Raw genomic sequence first — 19,877 nt, forward strand, 5'->3', positions numbered from 1 at the left:
CCACCCCGCGCCACACGTGACCTCACCCAGCCAGCGGCCATGTACTCCCGCTCCACCAATGGTGGCTGCCCGGGCCAGGAGGCTGGTTGCCATCGGCAACCTCCATTAGGTGGCGCCCGGGCCTCCGGACCTACACTGTCCGGGCCTACAGCGGCCACCGGTCTATACACTGTCCGGGCCTAGAGTATCCGGGCCCCCCAGGCCTAATATGAGACAAGGCCGGTTCCGTACGGTACAAACCAATTTAGCCCAATATACGGGATGTCCCAGGCGAATACGGGACAGTTGGCAACCCTACCAACAAAGCCCAATTTCACAGCAAGGTTGAGTCTCTGAGCCCCATTTTACAAATCCAGTCAGTGCCTGAAGACCATGCTTGAGAGACAGGATCAGGTGCCAACAAGAGGTTGCCCAGTGAAAGTCCACATCCACTCTCCATCCAAGTTTAGGCGAGTGAGAGTACACAGGAAGCTAGAAACAAATTTATCTTTTAAATTAAAATCATTAATGTGACGTTTTGCCGACGAGTTGGCCAACTGATTGAAATAAATCTCATCTGCGAGGAATCTTTTGCCGTCACCCACTGGGGATTAAAGAGTACGACTTGAATTTGTCGGCTTTGCATTCTCCAAGAACAAAGTCACTTCATACTGTGCAAAGAGGCACCTCAAGTCAACATAACTATCATTCCATTTACCAATGCAGTGGTCATTCTGCACCTCGTAGCCAGGGGGGCAGATGCACCGGAAGGTCCCGTCTAGATTCTGGCAGGTCCCAGGAGCGCAGGTGCCAGGGTAACTGATGCACTCGTTGATATCTAAGGACAGATGGAGAGAAAGAGAGAAAAGATGAGACCAGAGCTAAAGATGCAGAAGTATCAGAATATGCAACACCTCTGTCTTTTTTTGTCACACATAATACCAATACGCAACTATTCAAATGTTTCACTGCGTTTCTCGTGCACGGTACCTTATCTTGCTTAGTTTAGTTTAGAGATACAGCGCGGAAACAGGCCCTTCGGCCCATCGAGTCCGCGCCGACCAGCCATCCCCGCACACGAACACCATCCTACACACACACACACTGGGGACAATTTACATTTATACCAAGAAAATTGACCTACAATCATTGGTTGATAGTTTAGTTCAGTTTCGAGATGCAGCGTGGAAACAGGCCCTTCGGCCCATCGAGTCCGCGCCGACCAGCCATCCCCGCCCATGAACACCATCCTACACACACACACACTAGGGACAATTTACACTTTACAATTTGCACTATTGACACTTCCCCAAGCCAATTAACCTACAAACCTGTATGTCTTTGAAGTGTGGGAGGAAACCGTAGATCTCGGAGAAAACGCACACAGTCATATGATTAATACAATATTATTGATCTTATTTTGCTGGACAAATAACAATTTTTCTGTTAGGTTTCCGTCTTCACTATTTTAGCATTGAAAGTTTGTTGGATGAAATTCTGCACGTTAATCCTAGCAGGATACACAATCAGGACCATTCAACGAGATCAAAGCACAAAGTACTGAGGGAAATCTGCAGGTCAGGCAGCTTCTGAGGAGGGGAATGGATGTGCGATGTTTTGGCTCAGGACTTGAGCCAGACTGGAGTGAGAAGAAGGGTCCCATAGCCTCCAGGTTTCATTCCCTGAAGGAAGAGACTATCTGTAATAGAAGGTAGACACAAGATGCTGGAGTAACTCAGCGGGTCAGGCAGCATCTCTGGAGAGAAGGAATGGGTGACGTTTCGGGTCGAGACCCTTCTTCAGACTGATGTCAGGGGAGGGGGCGGGACGAGTCGCTGGCTGGGTGAGGTCACATGGGGACGCAGGGCGGTGACGTCACCCTTTGTGAGTGAGGAAGTTGGCAACCCTAAGTACCGCGCGTAAAACCTGACCGAGGTTTACCAGCATATTACACATCACACACTCACCAACACAGTTCTTCCCATCGGGCGGCAGGTCGTAGCCATCCTGACACAGGCACTGGAAGGACCCAATGCTGTTTATGCATTGCCCGTTTCTACAGACCTGGCCGATCAGAGTTGAGCACTCATCGATATCTAAATGGAAAAAGTGCAACGTTATCAAGCAAATAGTGTGATTAGCAGCAAATTTACAACTTAACTACAATTCACAGGCAGTTTGGAGTCAAGGCCATTGTTTACTTTAGTTTAGTTTATAAATACAGTGCGGAAACAGGCCCTTCGGCCCACTGAGTCCGCACTGAACAGTGATCCCCGCACACTAACACAATCCTACACGCACTAGGGACAAGTTTACATTTATACCAAGCAAATTAACCAACAAAGCCTAATTCTGCTCCAATCACTTATGAGCTTCTGAACAATCAGTTTATCTGCAATTCTTTATAAGATATTTAATTTAGTTTAGTTTAGTTTAGTTTAGAGATACAGCGCGGAAACAGGCCCTTCGGCCCACCGGGTCCGCGCCGCCCAGCGATCCCCGCACATTAACACTATTCTACACCCACTAGGGACAATTATTATATTTACAAAGCCAATTAGCCTACAAACCTGTATGTCTTTGGACTGTGGGAGGAAACCGAAGATCTCGGATCAAAACCCTCGCAGGTCACGGGGAGAAGGTACAAACTCCGTACAGACAGCGTCCGTGGTCAGGATCGAACCCGGGTCTCCGGCGCTGTGAGGCAGCAATTCTACCGCTGCGCCACCGTGCCGCCCATGACATGTTTGTAAATATAATATATTTATACCCACCAAATTTAGTAACCACCGTAAATGTAAACTCTCATGTCTAGAGAGTGAGGTGGTGTGAAAAACATAGCAAATGGTGGGTCCATTAATTACAGTGGAGAATGCAGGCATTTGGTGGAGGTGGCACTAATTTGGCACTGGGGATTGTGGCGGTAATTATAGAGGGTGGCATTTCTCATCTGAACCATCGCGAGTCGCTGCGTGAAAATTGTCTTTTATTGTCCGTCGATTGGCGAGGGAACGGCCCACAGAAAATATCAAAGTTATGGTCATTGGTATTTTTATATTAGCTTTAAACCAAGCAATAAACTCTTAGTGGGAGGAAAAAAACTGCAGACGCTGGTTAAAATCTCAGGTAGACACAAAACGCTGGAGTAACTCAGCGGGACAGGCAGCTAGTTTAAACCGAAGATAGACACAAAACGCTGGAGTAACTCAGCGGGACAGGCAGCATCTCCGGAGAGAAGGAATGGGTGACGTTTCGGGAAGAGACCCTTCTCAGGAAAAAGTTCATCAGATGAGCTTTTATGATAATATGTAGTTTCATGGTCACTATTACTGATGAACATACATGTAGTACATTGAGTCTGAAGAAGGGTCTCGACCTGAAACGTCACCCATTCCTTCTCTCCAGAGATGCCGCCTGTCCCGCTGAGTTACTCCAGTTTTTTGTGTCTATCTTCGGTTTAAACTAGCGTCTGCAGTTCCTTCCTACACATTTCGCCAGTACACCTCAGACCCACCCGAGGGTCCAGCACCCGCAGGAGACCGGGGACTCACCTGCTGCGGGCGGAGGCCCCTCGCTCGCCGGAGGCCGGCGCCCGCCCTGAAGGCCCAGCTCGCTCACCTCGCCGCGGATCACAGGCCCACGGGGACCCACCTGGAGGGCCGGTGGGCGGACTAGCTTCAGGAGGAAGTGCACGGCCTTGACGTGGGGAGTGGGCCGCTGGAGGCCCTGCGGCAGCCTGGGGGCTCGGCTGGACCGGGCCCCGCTCCAAGAGGCGGAGCGCATGGACCACACGCGGCCTGCAGCGGTGGAGGACACCGCGGCTACGCTGGGCCAGGCCGACCCTGTAACGTCGCCATGACAACGGGCCTTCATGGTCAGGTCAAGATCCCTGCACATATTGTACAACAACTGGACTCGAAAATGGCGCCAAACTTGCGACTCTGCATACGGTCTCAGTGTACCATGGCTGTACCCTTGTACTGTATCTGAGATGGTACCGGGACAAGATGGAGTCACAGATGGAGCAGCAGGACACCAGGCGCCTTTGGCAGGGGCTACGGACTATAACTAGCTACAGGTCCAGCACCCCCTCAACCGGAAGTGCCGGCTCCTCCTTAGCTGATGACCTGAACTCTTTTTATGCACGGTTTGAGACGGGTAACACCACCAGCTCGCCGTCTAAAAACAGCACCGAGGGGGCGCTGGCTAGCGAGGCTGGAGGGGGATCCACCGCCGGGGATGTGCACACATTCTCGGTGTCCGAGCATGAGGTGAGGTGGGCTCTGACGCGTGTGAACACGAGGAAAGCTGGAGGCCCAGATGGTATATCTGGGCGAGTACTAAAGTCTTGTGCTACTCAGCTTGCTCCAGTGCTCACCACAATATTCAACCTCTCCTTGGCAAAGTCCGTGGTCCCTGCATGCTTCAAAAGATCCATCATTGTACCGGTGCCAAAGAATGCCTCTCCAGCGTGTTTAAATGACTACCGACCGGTGGCCCTCACCTCGGTTGTCATGAAATGCTTTGAGAGGCTAGTCAAGAAGCACATCTGCGCCCTCCTTCCTCGCAACATGGACCCACTACAGTTCGCATACAGTCCGAACAGGTCCACGGATGATGCGGTCTCCCAGGTTCTACACACCGCTCTCTCTCATCTGGACAGCCAGGGGGGCTATGTGAGGATGCTGTTCATTGACTTTAGTTCAGCATTCAACACAATAGTCCCCAGCAGACTGGTTGAGAAGCTGCTGGAACTGGGGCTTAGCACCCCTCTGTGTGCCTGGGTCCTGGACTTTCTCACTGCCAGGCCCCAAGTGGTCAGGATGGGGGAACACACATCTAGCTCCCTCACCCTGAACATAGGATCCCCCCATGGTTGCGTCCTTAGCCCCCTACTGTACTCCCTGTACACACATGGCTGTGGGGCCAGGTTCAGCTCAAACTCCATTATCAAGTTTGCTGATGACACTGTGGTGGTGGGCCGGATCTCCAACAATGATGAGAAGGCCTACCGGGAGGAGGTGGCTGATCTGGCACTCTGGTGTCAGGACAATAGCCTGCTCTTGAATGCCACTAAAACAAAGGAGCTGATTGTGGACTTCAGAAGGGCTAAACATCCAAGGACGTACACGCCACTGGAGATAAATGGGTCTATTGTGGATAGGGTGAGCAGTTTTAAATACTTGGGAGTCCGCATGGCAGAGGATCTGACGTGGGCAACGCACATTGCCGCACTGGTGGGTAAGGCTAAGCAGCGCCTTTACCACCTTAGACAACTGAGGAAATTCAGAGTGTCTCTGAGGATCCTTCATTGCTTCTACTCTGGGGCTGTAGAGAGCATCCTGTCCGGCAACATTACAGTCTGGTTTGGGAACAGCTCTGCCCAGGACAGGATGGCCCTGCAGAGAGTAGTGCGTTTGGCAGAACGCACCATGGGAACTACACTCGTCCCCCTGCAGGACCTATACATCAGGAGGTGCAGATGCAGAGCAAGCAAGATCATGAGGGACCCCTGCCACCCCAGTAACGGACTGTTCCAGATGCTACGGTCAGGCAAACGCCTCCGCTGTCACGCTGTGAAAACGGAGAGGATGAGACGGAGCTTCTTCCCACAGGCCATCAGGACTGTCAACTTTTATAACCCCAGAGACTAAATTTTTGTCGACACTAATAGTAACTTATTAACTTTATTTATATGCTGTAACTGTAATTCTTTTTGTGCACAACCCGCAGGCGTTGCCACTTTCATTTCACTGCACATCGTGTATGTGTATGTGACAAATAAATTTGACTTGACTTGACTTGACTAAGATGTATCTAAGTGCTTACGTATAGATCCAAGATTCAAGATTCAATTTAATTGTCACGTGTACCAATTAAGGTACGGTGAAATTTGAGTTACCATACAGCCATACTAAGTAAAAAGCAACAAGACACACAGCCACATAAAATAAAATTTAACATCAACATCCACCACAACGGATTCTACATTCCTCACTGTGATGGAAGGTAATAAAATTCAATCATCTTCCTCTTGTGATACTTGTACTGAACTGTGTACAAGATGAATTTCGCGGTCCCTCGATACATGCGACAAATGAACTACCATACCAAGTACCATACTATGTTTAATATGCAGTGGCGTTATCCTGATGCTGTTTTTCTTACCCATGCAGTCATTGTTGTGAGTGAGGTCGAATCCAGGGAAGCAGAGGCAGTTGTAGGATCCCACTGTGTTCTTGCAGGTCCCGTTTCCACAGGGCTGCCGATCGCACTCATCGATATCTAGGGCACAGCACAGAACTAGATCTCAGCCGTCGACACCAACAACACGCACGCCATGCGACACAATCGGGCTTTTGACGTTTGCATTACAGGCGCTCCTCGGCCTCCGATGGGGTTCCGTTCCGAGAAATCCATCGGAAACCGAAAATACCGTACGTGCGTCGAAACGCATTGAATGCGCGCGATCACGTGTCCAGAAGCGAGTGGCGGCTCGCAAAGGCTCGCTGCCGTTCGCACCATCGCGAAGTTGAAATATCGCACGTCGAAGACACACAGCCACATAAAATAAAATTTAACATTAACATCCACCGCAGCGGATTCCACATTCCTCACTGTGATGGAAGGTAATAAAGTCCAATCAGCTTCCCCTTGTGATACTTGTACTGGACGTAAGTCGAAGCATCATCAGCCAGGGAGCACCTGTACAGATGTGACTTCACATCTCACTCTCGAGCCTAGGCATCCGCTGTGGCTTTATGAGCCAGTGGTGGGGCGTCGGGAGATTCCTTACCCATACACATTGTCAGGTCTGCTGTTGCTTTGAATCCATTGTGGCACAGACAGCGGTAACTTCCCTCGGTGTCGATACATTCCCCGTGACTGCAGGCGTTCGGGATTTCCTGGCATTCATTACGATCTGTTGGCAAAAGATGAGAGAGATCAAATTCGCAGCCCTGTCCACGGGATATTCACTCAGTCTGCCTGGACCGACCTGATCTCCCAGTTGCCAACACGGTCATTCCCCTTCCCATTCTCACACTGACCTTTCTGTCCTAGGCCTCCTCCATTGTCAGAGTGAGGCTAAACACAAATTGGAGGAACAGCACCTCATATTTCGCTTGGGCAGCTTACAACCCAATGTTATGAATATTGATTTCTCTAACTTCAAGTGACCCCGGCATTCCCTCCCTCTCCATCCCTCCCCCCCCCACTCAAGTCACACCAGCTTCTCATTTTCACCCACCAGCTAAGAATGGCCTGTTTCCTTTATCATCCTTACTTTTTTGCATGTCTTTCGTTCCCTGTTCTTTATCTCTCCGCATCATCATCTCTATCCCTCATTTCCCTTATCCCTAACCAGTCTGAAGAAGGGTCTTGACCTGAAAGGCCACCCATCCCTTCTCTCCAGAGATGCTGCCTGTCCCGCTGAGTTACTCCGGCATTTTGTGTCTATCTTCGCTGTAAAAACCAGCATCTGCCGTTCCTTCCTACGCGGAATGGTGATTTCAGCTTACACCTTCCACAGGACGGTGACAATGTGCTGAGCACTCAGGGTCATTACAATGGGTCTTGCCTGCAAAGGCTGTCTTACCAGTGGACAGGGGATCCTGGGCACCCCAGCTATGAATGAGGGGGTCCCAGCAGAGGTTCACACTGAACACCCATGGGGGCAGGAGGTAACGCACAAAACACCCACAGAAGGCTGTGGAGGCCAGGCCAGTGGATATTTTGTAAGGCAGAGACAGATAAGATTCTTGATTAGTGCGGGTGTCAGGGGTCATGGGGAGAAGGCAGGAGAATGGGGTTAGGAGGGCGAGATGGATCAGCCATGATTGAATGGCGGAGTAGACTGGATGGGCCGAATGGCCTAATTCTGCTCCTATCACTGATGATCTCGTGACACCCAGCGTACAAAGGTTCCTACACGTCCCACCCAGAGGGCAGTTGGGTCCTACGTACAGGATGTATTGGACACAGGATCCTGTCCACGCCGCCCTTCAGACTGGAAACTCTGCATACAGACTTACACTGTCGAGCAGCAGCTCTGGGCAACGTATTGATATAGCAGCACCTCAGTGCACGACATTAGAGTTAACATTGTCGATCTTGTCTGTGTGTTGCTCATCGGAGGCCACAGCTTACGACCGACATAAACCCTCCCCACACTTGAACTGCCTGAGCAATCTCCATTGTGGGAAACACTGTGGGACTCTACTTGCCTTGAGTCATTACAGGCTGGTCTACACGCCTTGTTATGTGACAAATGAACAGGAAGATCGGCCCATTAATCACGGCCTGACCATCTCCTGGTCACCTAACAACACCGATCCATGAATTCCAACCCTCCATTGGCAGCGGTAACCATGGAGATTTATTGAAAACTGAATTATAGATGAGACGCGAGTTCGACATATTTCTATGGTCTCATCAGTTGGCAAGCCCAGCTTTTTGGGATGTGCAAGCAACAGGTTTTAGGTTACGCAAGTTTCATTTTGAGAGGGGGGTTGTTCTCAAGGCATAACCCTAAATGGCAACGTGATATCCATTTAAGCTTATTATTTGTGTCACGTCTGCAAGCAGAAGTTAATTAAAAATGATTTGATCAGGTGATGATCCACTCTGAAAAGGGAGATGGAATCTTCATCAGGAGCCAGAGTACAAAATGAGTTCATAAGATCATAAGTGATAGGAGCAGAATTAGGCCATTCAGCCCATCAATCTGCTCCGCCATTCAATCATGGCTGATCTATCTCTGGAGGGAGGATAAGGGGGCTGAGGGGGATGGAGTGGGGGGGACGGGAAAGGGGGGAGGGGAAGAGGGTGGAGGGGAGGGGAAGTGGGGGAAGGGAGGGGGAAGGAGGGGAGGGGAGGGAGAGGGGAGGAGGGGAGGGGCGGGAGAGGGGAAGGGGGGAGAGGGTGCTGCACCAATGCAGGAGAGGTTTGGGCCCAACGGGTCCACTTGGTCCAGTATGTAGATAAAACAGCCAAACATAATGGAAACTTGGAATGTTGTATTCCAGACCACTGGTAATCAATTGAATGAACAGATTGACAGGGTATTTATTTCACAAAATGCTGGAGTAACTCAGCGGGTCAGGCAGCATCTCAGGAGAGAAGGAATGGGTGACGTTTCGGGTCGAGACCCTTCTTCAGACTGGTCAGTAATCAGGTAATCAGGGTGGTCAGCTGGACAACAGCAAAAATCTCACTGAAAGGTCGAAAATACTCAAAGAGATGAGGAACATCCTCCTGTGTGAATAGACATGAACTTGGATAGAGTGGATGTGGAGAGGATGGTTCCACTAGTGGGAGAGTCTAGGACTAGAGGTCGCAGCCTCAGAATTAAAGGATGTTCCTTTAGGAAGGAGATGAGGAGGAATTTCTTTAGTCAGAGGGTGGTGAAGCTGTGGAATTCTTTGCCACAGAAGGCTGTGGAGGCCAAGTCAGTGGATATTTTAAATGCAGATTTAGATAGATTCTTGATTAGTGCGGGTGTCAGGGGTTATGGGGAGAAGGCAGGAGAATGGGCTTAGGAGGGAGAGATAGACCAGCCATGATTGAACAGCGGAGTAGACTTGATGGGCCGAATGGCCTAATTCTGCTCCTATCACATGTGACCTTATGACTGTGACATAGAGTGTGTGCCGGCTAGACGGATGGTAAGTAAGGAAAGTTGTACCAACTACAACACGCATGGTTTGTGCATTTGGAACTGGAGTGTATTAACATTGAATTGATAGTTTTGGATGAGCTGCTGATCGTCTCCCCCCTGATGTGTCTGTGACAGTCAGCAATGCATTGTCCCACTCGCTCTCCAAGTCCCAGCTGCGGACAAACCCGACGCTGCACCCTGACTCCACTCACCCACGCAGGCTCCACTCGGCGAGAGTTTAAAGCCGGGGGAACATTCGCAGCGGTAACTGCCGGGGATGTTGATGCAGTCGGCGTTCCGCTGGCACAGGTTATCACCATTGGTGCACTCATCGATATCTGTCCCAAAACAACAGGGTGCCATTATTCATCAGGAAGATCGCCACGACAACAGACAATACATGCACGAGGAGGCCATTCGGTCCTCCGAGCCAGCACCGCCATTCACTGTGATCATGGCTGATCATCCACAATCAGTACCCCATTCCTGCCTTCTCCCCATATCCCTTGACTCCGCTATCCTTAAGAGCTCTCTCTGACTCTCTCTTGAAAGCATCCAGAGAATCGGCCTCCACTGCGAATTCCCCAGATTCACAACTCTCTGAGTGAAAACGTTTTTCCTCGTCCCCGTTCTAAATGGCCTACCCCTTATTCTTAAACTGTGGCCCCTGTTTCTCGACTCCCCCCAACATCTGGAACAGCCGGATGGTCACATCGCACAGTGAACCGGCACAGATCTACTTGCACTTTATTCTGTTTTAAAACTGTTCCAATTTGTTTCATTGGGTTGTTTAAATGAATACTGGCTAGCTAATTCATTTATTGCATCGTATGGGAGGCGCATTCCCAATCTCGTTGTACCCCTGTACAATGACAATAAAGATATATTGTATTGTATTGTATGTTTCCTGCCTCCAGCGTGTCCAATCCCTTGATAATTTTATATGTTTCAATAAGATCCCCTCTCATCCTTCTAAATTCCAGTGTACACAAGCCCAGTCGCTCCATTCTTTCCACATACGCCAGTCCCGCCATCCCGGGGATTAACCTGGTGAACGTCAGCGTGTGGCAGCCCGCCGCTGCACCGACCCAGGTGATGGTTTACCTTCACAGATGAGGAACACGTTGTTGTAGCTGAATCCCATCGGACACTCGCAGCGGAAATTTCCGATCTGGTTGATGCACACTCCGTTTGCACAGATGCCAGGGATTTCCCGACACTCATCAATATCTGCACACACAACAGACAGCGATTAATCCTGGAAATCATTCCCGGTGTTGCTCAGGTACATTCTGTTCCGTTTCAGCTTATGGACACCCGCACCGAGGTACAGTGAAGGACTTTTGGTTTCGTTTTGTTTAGAGGCGCAGCGCGGAAACAGGCCCTTCGGCCCACCGAGTCCGCACCGACCAGCGATCCCCGCACATTAACACTATCCTGCATGCGCCAGGGACAATTTACACATACACCAAGCCAATTAACCTACCGTGAGTGCTGTAAGTCAGCAACTCTACCGCTGCGCCACCGTGACGCACTTTTGTTGCGTGAGAACCACCCAGCGGAAAGACAATACATGATTACAATCGAGCCATTGACAGATACATGATAAGGGAATAACGTTTAGTGCAAGGTAAAGCCAGTAAGGTCCCATAGAAGGTTAAGAAGATCATAGATAAAGTAAGAAATGTTGCTGTCGGAGTAGAGATTTAAAAGAGTGGAGCGATGGTCGTATGTGATCGTAGACCTGCGTCTGTGGGCTGGCACGCAAGTAGTTGCCTGGGTTGGGCGCCTTCTTGTTCTCATCTGTAATATTGCTTCCCCAAGACTACAAGGCAGAGAAAGCCAGCAAACTGAATGTGGAGCAGCAGGGCGGCACGGTGGTGCAGCGGTAGAGTTGCTGCCTTACAGCGAATGCAGCGCCGGAGACCCGGTTCGATCCCGACTACGGGTGCTGTCTGTACAGTGTTTGTACGTTCTCCCCGTGACCTACGTGGGTTTTCCCTGAGATCTACCGTTTCTTCCCACACTCCAAAGACGTGCAGGTCTGTAGGTTAATTGGCTTGGTAAATGTAAAAATTGTTCCTAGTGTGTGTAGGGTGGTGTTAGTGTGCGGGGATCGCTGGTCGGCGCGGACCCGGTGGGCCGAAAGGGCCTGTTTCCGCGCTGTATCTCCAAACTAAACTAAACTCTAAACTAAACAATGTGCAACCTTTTGTTGGTTCCCGAAAGTAAATTGAAGTTAAAACATTTTACTTCAGGAGAAAGAACATTTTTCATTACCATCAGTTTCTCCGGTTCATGCTTAAACATGGGTTTGGCAAAGAGAATAATTGATGAGGCTTGTCTGAGCAGAGAGTGGCAAGGGAACACTAGTTTATTTTTCCACAGATCTCTCTCTGCATTAAGATTTCTTGCCCAATATTCAGGAATGTTTTGTTGACCCTGGATGGAGCACTGGGGATCATTTAAACTTCTAAGCAAAGGGCGTTTGATCAGTATTTGAATTAAATTAACATTGAAGACTGAGGGATTCATTCCCCTCCTGCAGATACCGACATCCGGGACTGAATGGGTTGATAAATATCTAACACACGTTGTCTTTCTTTCTCAGACGTTGGCGCAAGTCCCAGAACTGATGTGTGGGAAGGAACTGCAGGAGCTGGTTTAAACTGACGATACGCACAAAATGCTGGAGTAACTCAGCGGGTCAGGCAGCATCTCTGGAGAGAAGGAACGGGTGACGTTTCGGGTCGAGACCCTTTTTCAGACTGAGATTCACGGGAAAGGGAAAGGAGAGGTTATAGACGGTGATGTAGAGAAATATAGAACAAATGAATGAAAGATGCGCAAAAAAAGTAACGATGATAAAGGAAATAGGGCATTGTTAGCTGTTTGCCAGGTGAGAACGAGAAGCTGGTGCGACTTGGGTGGGGAGGGATGGAGAGGGAGGGAATGCAGGGGTTGTAAGCTGCCCAAACAAAATATGAGATGCTGTTCCTCCAACTTGCGTTTGGCCTCGCTCTGACAATGGAGGAGGCCTAGGACAGAAAGGTCAGTGTGGGAATGGGAAGGGGAATTGAAGTGTTTGGCGACCGGGAGATCAGGTAGGTCCAGGCGGACTGAGCGAAGGTATTCAGCGAAACAATCGGCTAGTCTATGTTTGGTCTCGCCGGTGGATAAGAGTCCATTCCTTGAACAACAAATGACCCAGAACTGACAATAGGCAATAGGTGCAGGAGTAGGCCATTCAGCCCTTCGAGCCAGCACCACCATTCAATGTGATCATGGCTGATAATTCTCAATCAGTACCCCGTTCCTGACTGATGACCGCACCCCACACGCTCTCTCCGCTCTGCAACACCTTGGTCGAGCGAAGCAGGATTGTAATGTCTCCTTCTGTGTTACGATTACTGCAAAGATCGTATGGGTTGACCAAGCCTCAAGGAGCTTTGACAGCTCTGAAGCAACTAACACACAAGATTCTCTTTAAACCTCCAGCACGTGTCTCTCCGAGCTTCAGGAGCGTGATGCCAAATTAGTCCTAGTGTTAGTCTGAATTTTTCATCACTCCCCACCCCCTCCCTCCCCTCCCCAAGTCACAGCAGAGAGCTGCCGACACTCACCAACGGGCTTGCCAGTGTGAATGTCAATGATGAAGCCCGGAGCCTGGTTCCCACACAGGAGCTGGTATTGAGCTGCAAGAGAAGGTTTAGCCATCATTTATCCTCAGGCATGTTCACACTCAGTCACCAGAGTGCTGGTAATCCAACCCATGAACAGTCGTAACATTGGCCATGTGTCCCCACCCACCCACCCACACCACGCCCCGTCCCCACCCACACCCCCGTCTGTCCCCACCCACACCCCCGTCTGTCCCCACCCCACACCCCGTCCCCACCCACACCCCATCCCCACCCACACCACACCCCGTCCCCACCCACTCCACGTCCCGACCCACACCCCCGTCTGTCCCCACCCACACCACACCCCGTCCCCACCCACACCCCCGTCTGTCCCCACCCACACCACACCCCGTCCCCACCCACACCACACCCCATCCCCACCCACACCACGTCCCCACCCACACCACACCCCGTCCCCACCCACACCCCCGTCTGTCCCCACCCACACCACACCCCGTCCCCACCCACACCCCCGTCTGTCCCCACCCACACAACACCCCGTCCCCACCCACACCACATCCGTCCCCACCCACACCACCTCCCGTCCCCACCCACTACACCCCGTCCCCACCCACACCACACCCCGTCCCCACCCACACCACACCCCGTCCCCACCCACACCACACCCCGTCCCCATCCACACCACACCCCATCCCCACCCACACCACACCCCGTCCCCACCCACACCACCGCCCGTCCACCCTCCCCACCACTGACCATTACCACCCACACCACTGTCCATTAGCACTCAAAGCAGTGTCCATTTCTGCCACCTTTACCACTGTCCAGCACACACAACCTGTCCCCATTCCTGCCCAATGTAGTGAACAGCAGCATCCACACCATTGCCCAACACCACACGTCCCACTATCCATCGACACCCACAGCACTACCCAACACCACACGTCCCACTGCCCATCGATACCCACAGCACTATCCACCACCACACGCCCCCACTGCCCATCGATACCCACAGCACCACCCACCACCACACATCCCCACTGCTCATCGATACTCACACCATTGCCCACCACCACACATCCCCACTGCCCATCGACACACACAGCACTACCCAAGACCACATTGCAGCGTGAAATAAACACCGATACGCGCGGTACGTTTCCCCCCTCAGGCCCCGCCGCTGAGCCAGACTCACATGTGGCGGGCGTTGGGCAGGGTTCGCAGGGTTTGTTCCAGCCTTTGCCCACATTGTACGAGCAGCAGCACATCTTCTTGGTCATGTTGAAGGAGAGCTCGTTCTCGCACGTGTCATTGAAGTTACGGTAGCACACGCTCTTCCTCATATCTGGTGCACAATTCACAACAGAGGGGTCATTTCACACCAGCCCGGCCAATGTACAACTCACATGTCCTCAAACTGTAACCGTGAGCGGAGCACAGCTGGTAAACTGCCCTGATGCAGAGCAGACCGGACTGAACTCATAAACCTCCCCGCTCTTCCAGCACTCTTCTCTTAAGGTCGTAAGTGACAGGAGCAGAATTAGGCCATTCGGCCCATCAAGTCTACTCCGCCATTCAATCATGGCTGATCCATCTCTCCCTCCGAACAGGAGGATGAGGGGTGATCTTACAGAGGTGTATACAATCATGAGAGGAATAGATCATGTAGACGCACAGCGTCTCTTGCCCAGAGTAGGTGAATCGAGTACCAGAGGGCATAAGGTGAAGGAGTAATGATTTAATAGGAATATGAGGGATAACTTTTACACACAAAGGTTGGTGGGTGTATGGAACAAGATGCCAGTGGAGGTAGTTCCACTGTTTAATAAACAGTTAGACAGGTACATAGATAGGACAGGTTTGGAGGGATATGGCCAAACGTGGGCAGGTGGGACGTGTATCGGGGACATGTTGGCCGGTGTGGGCAAGTTGGGCTGAAGGGCCTGTTTCCGCACTGTATCACTCTATGACTCTAGTAGCGTCAGAGAGTTGTACAGCACAGTTATAGGCCCTTTGGTTCACCGAGTTAGTGCTGGCCATCGATTCTATGCAAATTTAATTTTAAATCTCCATCAACTCCTGTCTGGGGTGTAAGCTGCCCAAGCGAAATATGAGGTGATGTTCCTCCAATATGCGCTGGGCCTCACTCTGATAATGGAAGAAGCCCAGGACAGAAAGGCCAGTGTGGGAATGGGAGGGGGGAGGGTTAAATTGTTGAGCAACTGGGAGATCAGGTAGGTTTAGGCGGACTGAGCAGAGGTGTTCAGCGAAACGATCGCCGAGCCTGTGCTCCTGGTCATATGCCCATCAATTAGGGTTGCCAACTGTCCCATATTAGCCGGGACATCCTGTATTTTGGGCTAAATTGGTTTGTTCCGTACTAGGCCCGGAGGGTGCTTTAGGCCCGGACACTGTAGGCCCTGACACTGTATGCCTGGACACTGTAGGCCCGGACACTGTATGCCTGGACACTGTAGGCCTGGACACTGTAGGCCCGGACACTGTAGGCCCGGACACTGTAAGCCTGGACACTGTAGGCCCGGACACTGTAGGCCCGGACACTGTAGGGCCGGACACTGTAGGCCCGGACACTGTATGCCCGGACACTGTAGGCCTGGACACTGTAGGCCTGGACACTGTAGCCGGCTGCTGTAGGTCCGGGCACCACCTAACGGAGGTTGCATAGCAAACCGCCTCCTGGCCCGGGCGGCCGCCATTGGTGGAACGGGAGCACGTGGCCGCTGGCTGGGTGAGGTCACTTCGGGCGCTGGGCAGTGATGTCACCTTTTGTCCCTTACTTGGGAGTAAGGAAGTTGGCAACCCCTACCATCAATACTCCTAGCATTCTGTTGCTACTTACCTACACTACAGGCTTACCTACACTAGCAGCCAATCAGCCTATCAACATGCCTTTGGAACGTGCAAGGCACCTGAACACCCAGAGGCAACCCACGCAGTCCTTGGGAGAACCTGCAAACTCCACATGGACAACACTGGAGATCTGGATTGAACTCAGGGCGACTGGAAAGTCTAGCAAGCAGTGCTAACTGCAATGCTGTTCAGCTATTAGTTTGTGAATATTGGCGAAAGCTCTGTACGACTCTGCACTTTGCAGAACCACCCAACATGGATGACCCAACAGATAAGAATGGTTAAGCGCTGTATGTAGGTGGATGCTATGTTATCGTAGCCTCGATAAAGCAGTGGAAGATGAATGACTGGCTGCCATCCATCGCATTGCCACAATGGCTCGATGCAGGAAAAATGTTCCCAATGTCGGGCGAGTCCAGAACCGGGGGCCACACAGTCTAAGAATAAAGGGGAGGCCATTTAAAACTGAGGTGAGAAAAATCTTTTTCACCCAGAGAGTTGTGAATTTGTGGAATTCTCTGCCACAGAGGGCAGTGGATGCCGATTCACTGGATGAATTTAAAAGAGAGTTAGATAGAGCTCTAGGGTCTAGCGGAATCAAGGGAAATGGGGAGAAGGCAGGCACGGGTTACTGATTGTGGATGATCAGCCATGATCACATTGAATGGCGGTGCTGGCTCGAAGGGCCAAATGACCTCCTCCTGCACCTATATTTTCTATGTTTCTATGTTTCTAATGCCATGCTATAATGCATTGAAAATGATGGATGAGTCAATACTGTACGAAAGTGCGTTCTACGTAGAATTAAACTGTACTACATATAAATGAACACTATATGCTATATATGAGTTAGAACAATGTGGACAGCATCTAAGTGAAAGCTAGATGGGCAACCCAGCAAGATACAACTGGATACTACACAGTAAACAGCGTACGTGTTCGCTACTCACGAAGATCTTTACTAACCAAGTAAAAGTGTTCATCGAACACAAGGCCATCTCCTGTGTAGATGTGAGTTACCTGTGGAAAATTACAGGCTGTCCTTTTTCTATTGATTTTCAGTAGGTGCTAAATAGCCAACTAATTTCTCTTGGGGGGGGGGGGGGAAGAGACACGGTCACTTACGTTCACAATTTACAGCTACTTTCTGTTACATTTTAGAGGTTTCTGGAAATGATGTCTGACAGATTATGGAGACATTATTGCTCTGTCTAATTTTTTGGGCGACATTTCTTAACTTCTCAGCCATTTTTTAAATTAAGTTCTGAATAATCCGGTAATGGTCCCGTGAATTGAAACGGACTCGCGGTTCCTTCGGCTTTTGCCCATGGCCAGATATTGCCAATATTTCCTGCCGCTCGTAGTCTTACCCATGCAGTTATTTCCCCCGTTGACCTGCATGTACTCCGGAGGGCAGACACAGGTATAGTTGCCCAGGGTATTGTAGCACGTCCCTGGCCCACAGATTCCAATGTGAGTGGTGCACTCGTCGATATCTGGAAGAGAAAAAGAGATATCAGGTTACAATTAATTACATTCAATTAACAAAGGGTTATAGAGTCAGAGTCATGGAGTCATAGAGTGATACAGCGTGGAAACAGGCCCTTCGGTCCAACTTGCCCACACTGGCCAACGTGTCCCAGTTACACTAGTCCCACCTGCCCGCGTTTGGTCCATATCCCTCCAAACCTGTCCTATCCATGTACATGTCTGTTTCTTAAATGTTGGGATAGTCCCGGCCGCACTAGTCCCACCTGCCCGCGTTTGGTCCATATCCCTCCAAACCTGTCCTATCCAGGTACCTGTCTGTTTCTTAAATATTGGGATAGTCCCGGCCTCAACTACCTCCTCTGGCAGCTTGTTCCATACATTGTGGAATTCTCTGCCACAGAAGGCAGTTGAGGCCAGTTCATTGGCTATATTTAAGAGGGAATTAGATGTGGCCCTTGTGGCTAAAGGGATCAGGGGGTATGGAGAGAAGGCAGGTACGGGATACTGAGTTGGATGATCAGCCATGATCATATTGAATGGCGGTGCAGGCTCGAAGGGCCGAATGGCCTACTGCTGCACCTATTTTCTATGTTTCTATGTTTCTATACCCCCACCACCCTTTGTGTGAAAGGTTTCCCCCTCAGATGCCTATTAAATCTTTTCCCCTTCACCTTAAACCCATGTCCTCTGGTCATCGATTCACGCACTCTGAGCAAGAGACTCTGTGCGTCTACCCGATCTATTCCTGCCATGATTTTATACGTGGTTACACAGAGGATAGGTGAGGAAAATGCAACAGATGTGGCATATATGGATTTTCAACAAAAAAAAACATTTGATAGAATACAACAGATAATTAGCAAACTTGAGGAAAATTGACCCAGTTGGATAGAGACGTAGCAGAAATAACGAGCTTGGGGTTATTAGTATCTTCTGCACACAAATAGATGCTGCTGCTTATATACAATGATTCAGTACAGGGATTGAAGTCCTAGGGACTCTTGCAATGTGCTGATTAGTAAACATTGATCGTAGAGGGAGTTCAGTAAATGAACGGCAAATTAATAGATTTAAATAAATAGTAGAAAATACATCTGACATGATTTTAAATGGAGTGGTCGAGCAAACAGCTCTCAATTTATAGATCCACAAATCAGTAGGAATGGGCAATAAAAAAAAGCTGGCTTTGCCAGTAATGTCCAGATCACAAAAGATTAATGAATAAAAATGCACACAAAACAGCCACAGCCATTGAAATAAACGGTGGCCTTAAAGTGCAGAAGCAAGGCGGGGGGATGGTGGAAGCCTTTGTTAGAATGCAGAGAACATAAAACAATGCAGATGGAGTCGCATTGGTTCATTGGAATGCTAATGTGTTGTGATGTTAGACGAGTTAGAAAGCTGTGAAAAGTTCACAAGCTCACGAGTTATAGGAGTAGAATTAAGCATTCAGCACACGTGGTCAGATTTGAACCTGGGCCTCTGGAGCTGTGAGGCAGTAACTCCACTGCTGCACCACCGTGCCGCCCAAAACAAACCGTTCGGAGACTCTGGTTCAATCCCTACCACGGGTGCTGGCTGTACGGAGTTTGTACATCCTCCCCGTGACCATGTGGGCTTACTCCGAGATCTTCTGTTGCCTCCCACACTCGAAAGACGTGCGGGCATGTAGGCAAATTGGCTTGGCATAAGTGTAAATTGTCCCTAGTGTGTGCAGGATAGTGCTTATGTGCGGGGATCGTAGGTGCAGCGTAGGTTCACTAGGTTAATTCCCGGAATGGCGGGACTATCATATGTTGAAAGACTGGAGCGACTAGGCTTGTATACATTGCAATTTAGAAGGATGAGAGGAGATCTTATCGAAACGTATAAGATTATTAAATGGGTTGGACACGTTAGAGGCAGGAAACATGTTCCCAATGTTGGGGGAGTCCAGAACAAGGGGCCACAGTTTAAGAATAAGGGGTAGGCCATTTAGAACTGAGATGAGGAAAAACTTTTTCAGTCAGAGTTGTGAATCTGTGGAATTCTCTGCCTCAGAAGGCAGTGGAGGCCAATTCTCTGAATGCATTCAAGAGAGAGCTGGATAGAGCTCTTAAGGATAGCGGAGTCAGGGGGTATGGGGAGAAGGCAGGAACGGGGTACTGATTGAGAATGATCAGCCATGATCACATTGAATGGCGGTGCTGGCTCGAAGGGCAGGATGGCCTCCTCCTGCACCTACTGTCTATTGT

General features: G+C 50.1%; 1 protein-coding gene across 1 annotated transcript in view; it reads right to left on the bottom strand.

Annotated features, from left to right (window-relative positions):
* fbn3 (fibrillin 3) overlaps positions 1-19,877 on the bottom strand; it is a 206,225-nt gene that overhangs the window by 36,580 nt on the left and 149,768 nt on the right. Inside the window, exons 40-48 of the mRNA XM_078424021.1 lie at positions 17,523-17,648; positions 14,477-14,626; positions 13,261-13,332; positions 10,742-10,867; positions 9,850-9,975; positions 6,776-6,901; positions 6,148-6,264; positions 1,947-2,075; positions 698-817 (exon numbers count right to left, since the gene is read on the bottom strand). Of these exons, the coding sequence (XP_078280147.1) occupies positions 698-817; positions 1,947-2,075; positions 6,148-6,264; positions 6,776-6,901; positions 9,850-9,975; positions 10,742-10,867; positions 13,261-13,332; positions 14,477-14,626; positions 17,523-17,648 (1,092 nt within the window). The remainder of the gene's footprint in view (positions 1-697; positions 818-1,946; positions 2,076-6,147; positions 6,265-6,775; positions 6,902-9,849; positions 9,976-10,741; positions 10,868-13,260; positions 13,333-14,476; positions 14,627-17,522; positions 17,649-19,877) is intronic.

Source organism: Rhinoraja longicauda, chromosome 28 (genome assembly GCF_053455715.1).
Source record: "Rhinoraja longicauda isolate Sanriku21f chromosome 28, sRhiLon1.1, whole genome shotgun sequence".
Lineage (NCBI taxonomy): Eukaryota > Metazoa > Chordata > Chondrichthyes > Rajiformes > Arhynchobatidae > Rhinoraja > Rhinoraja longicauda.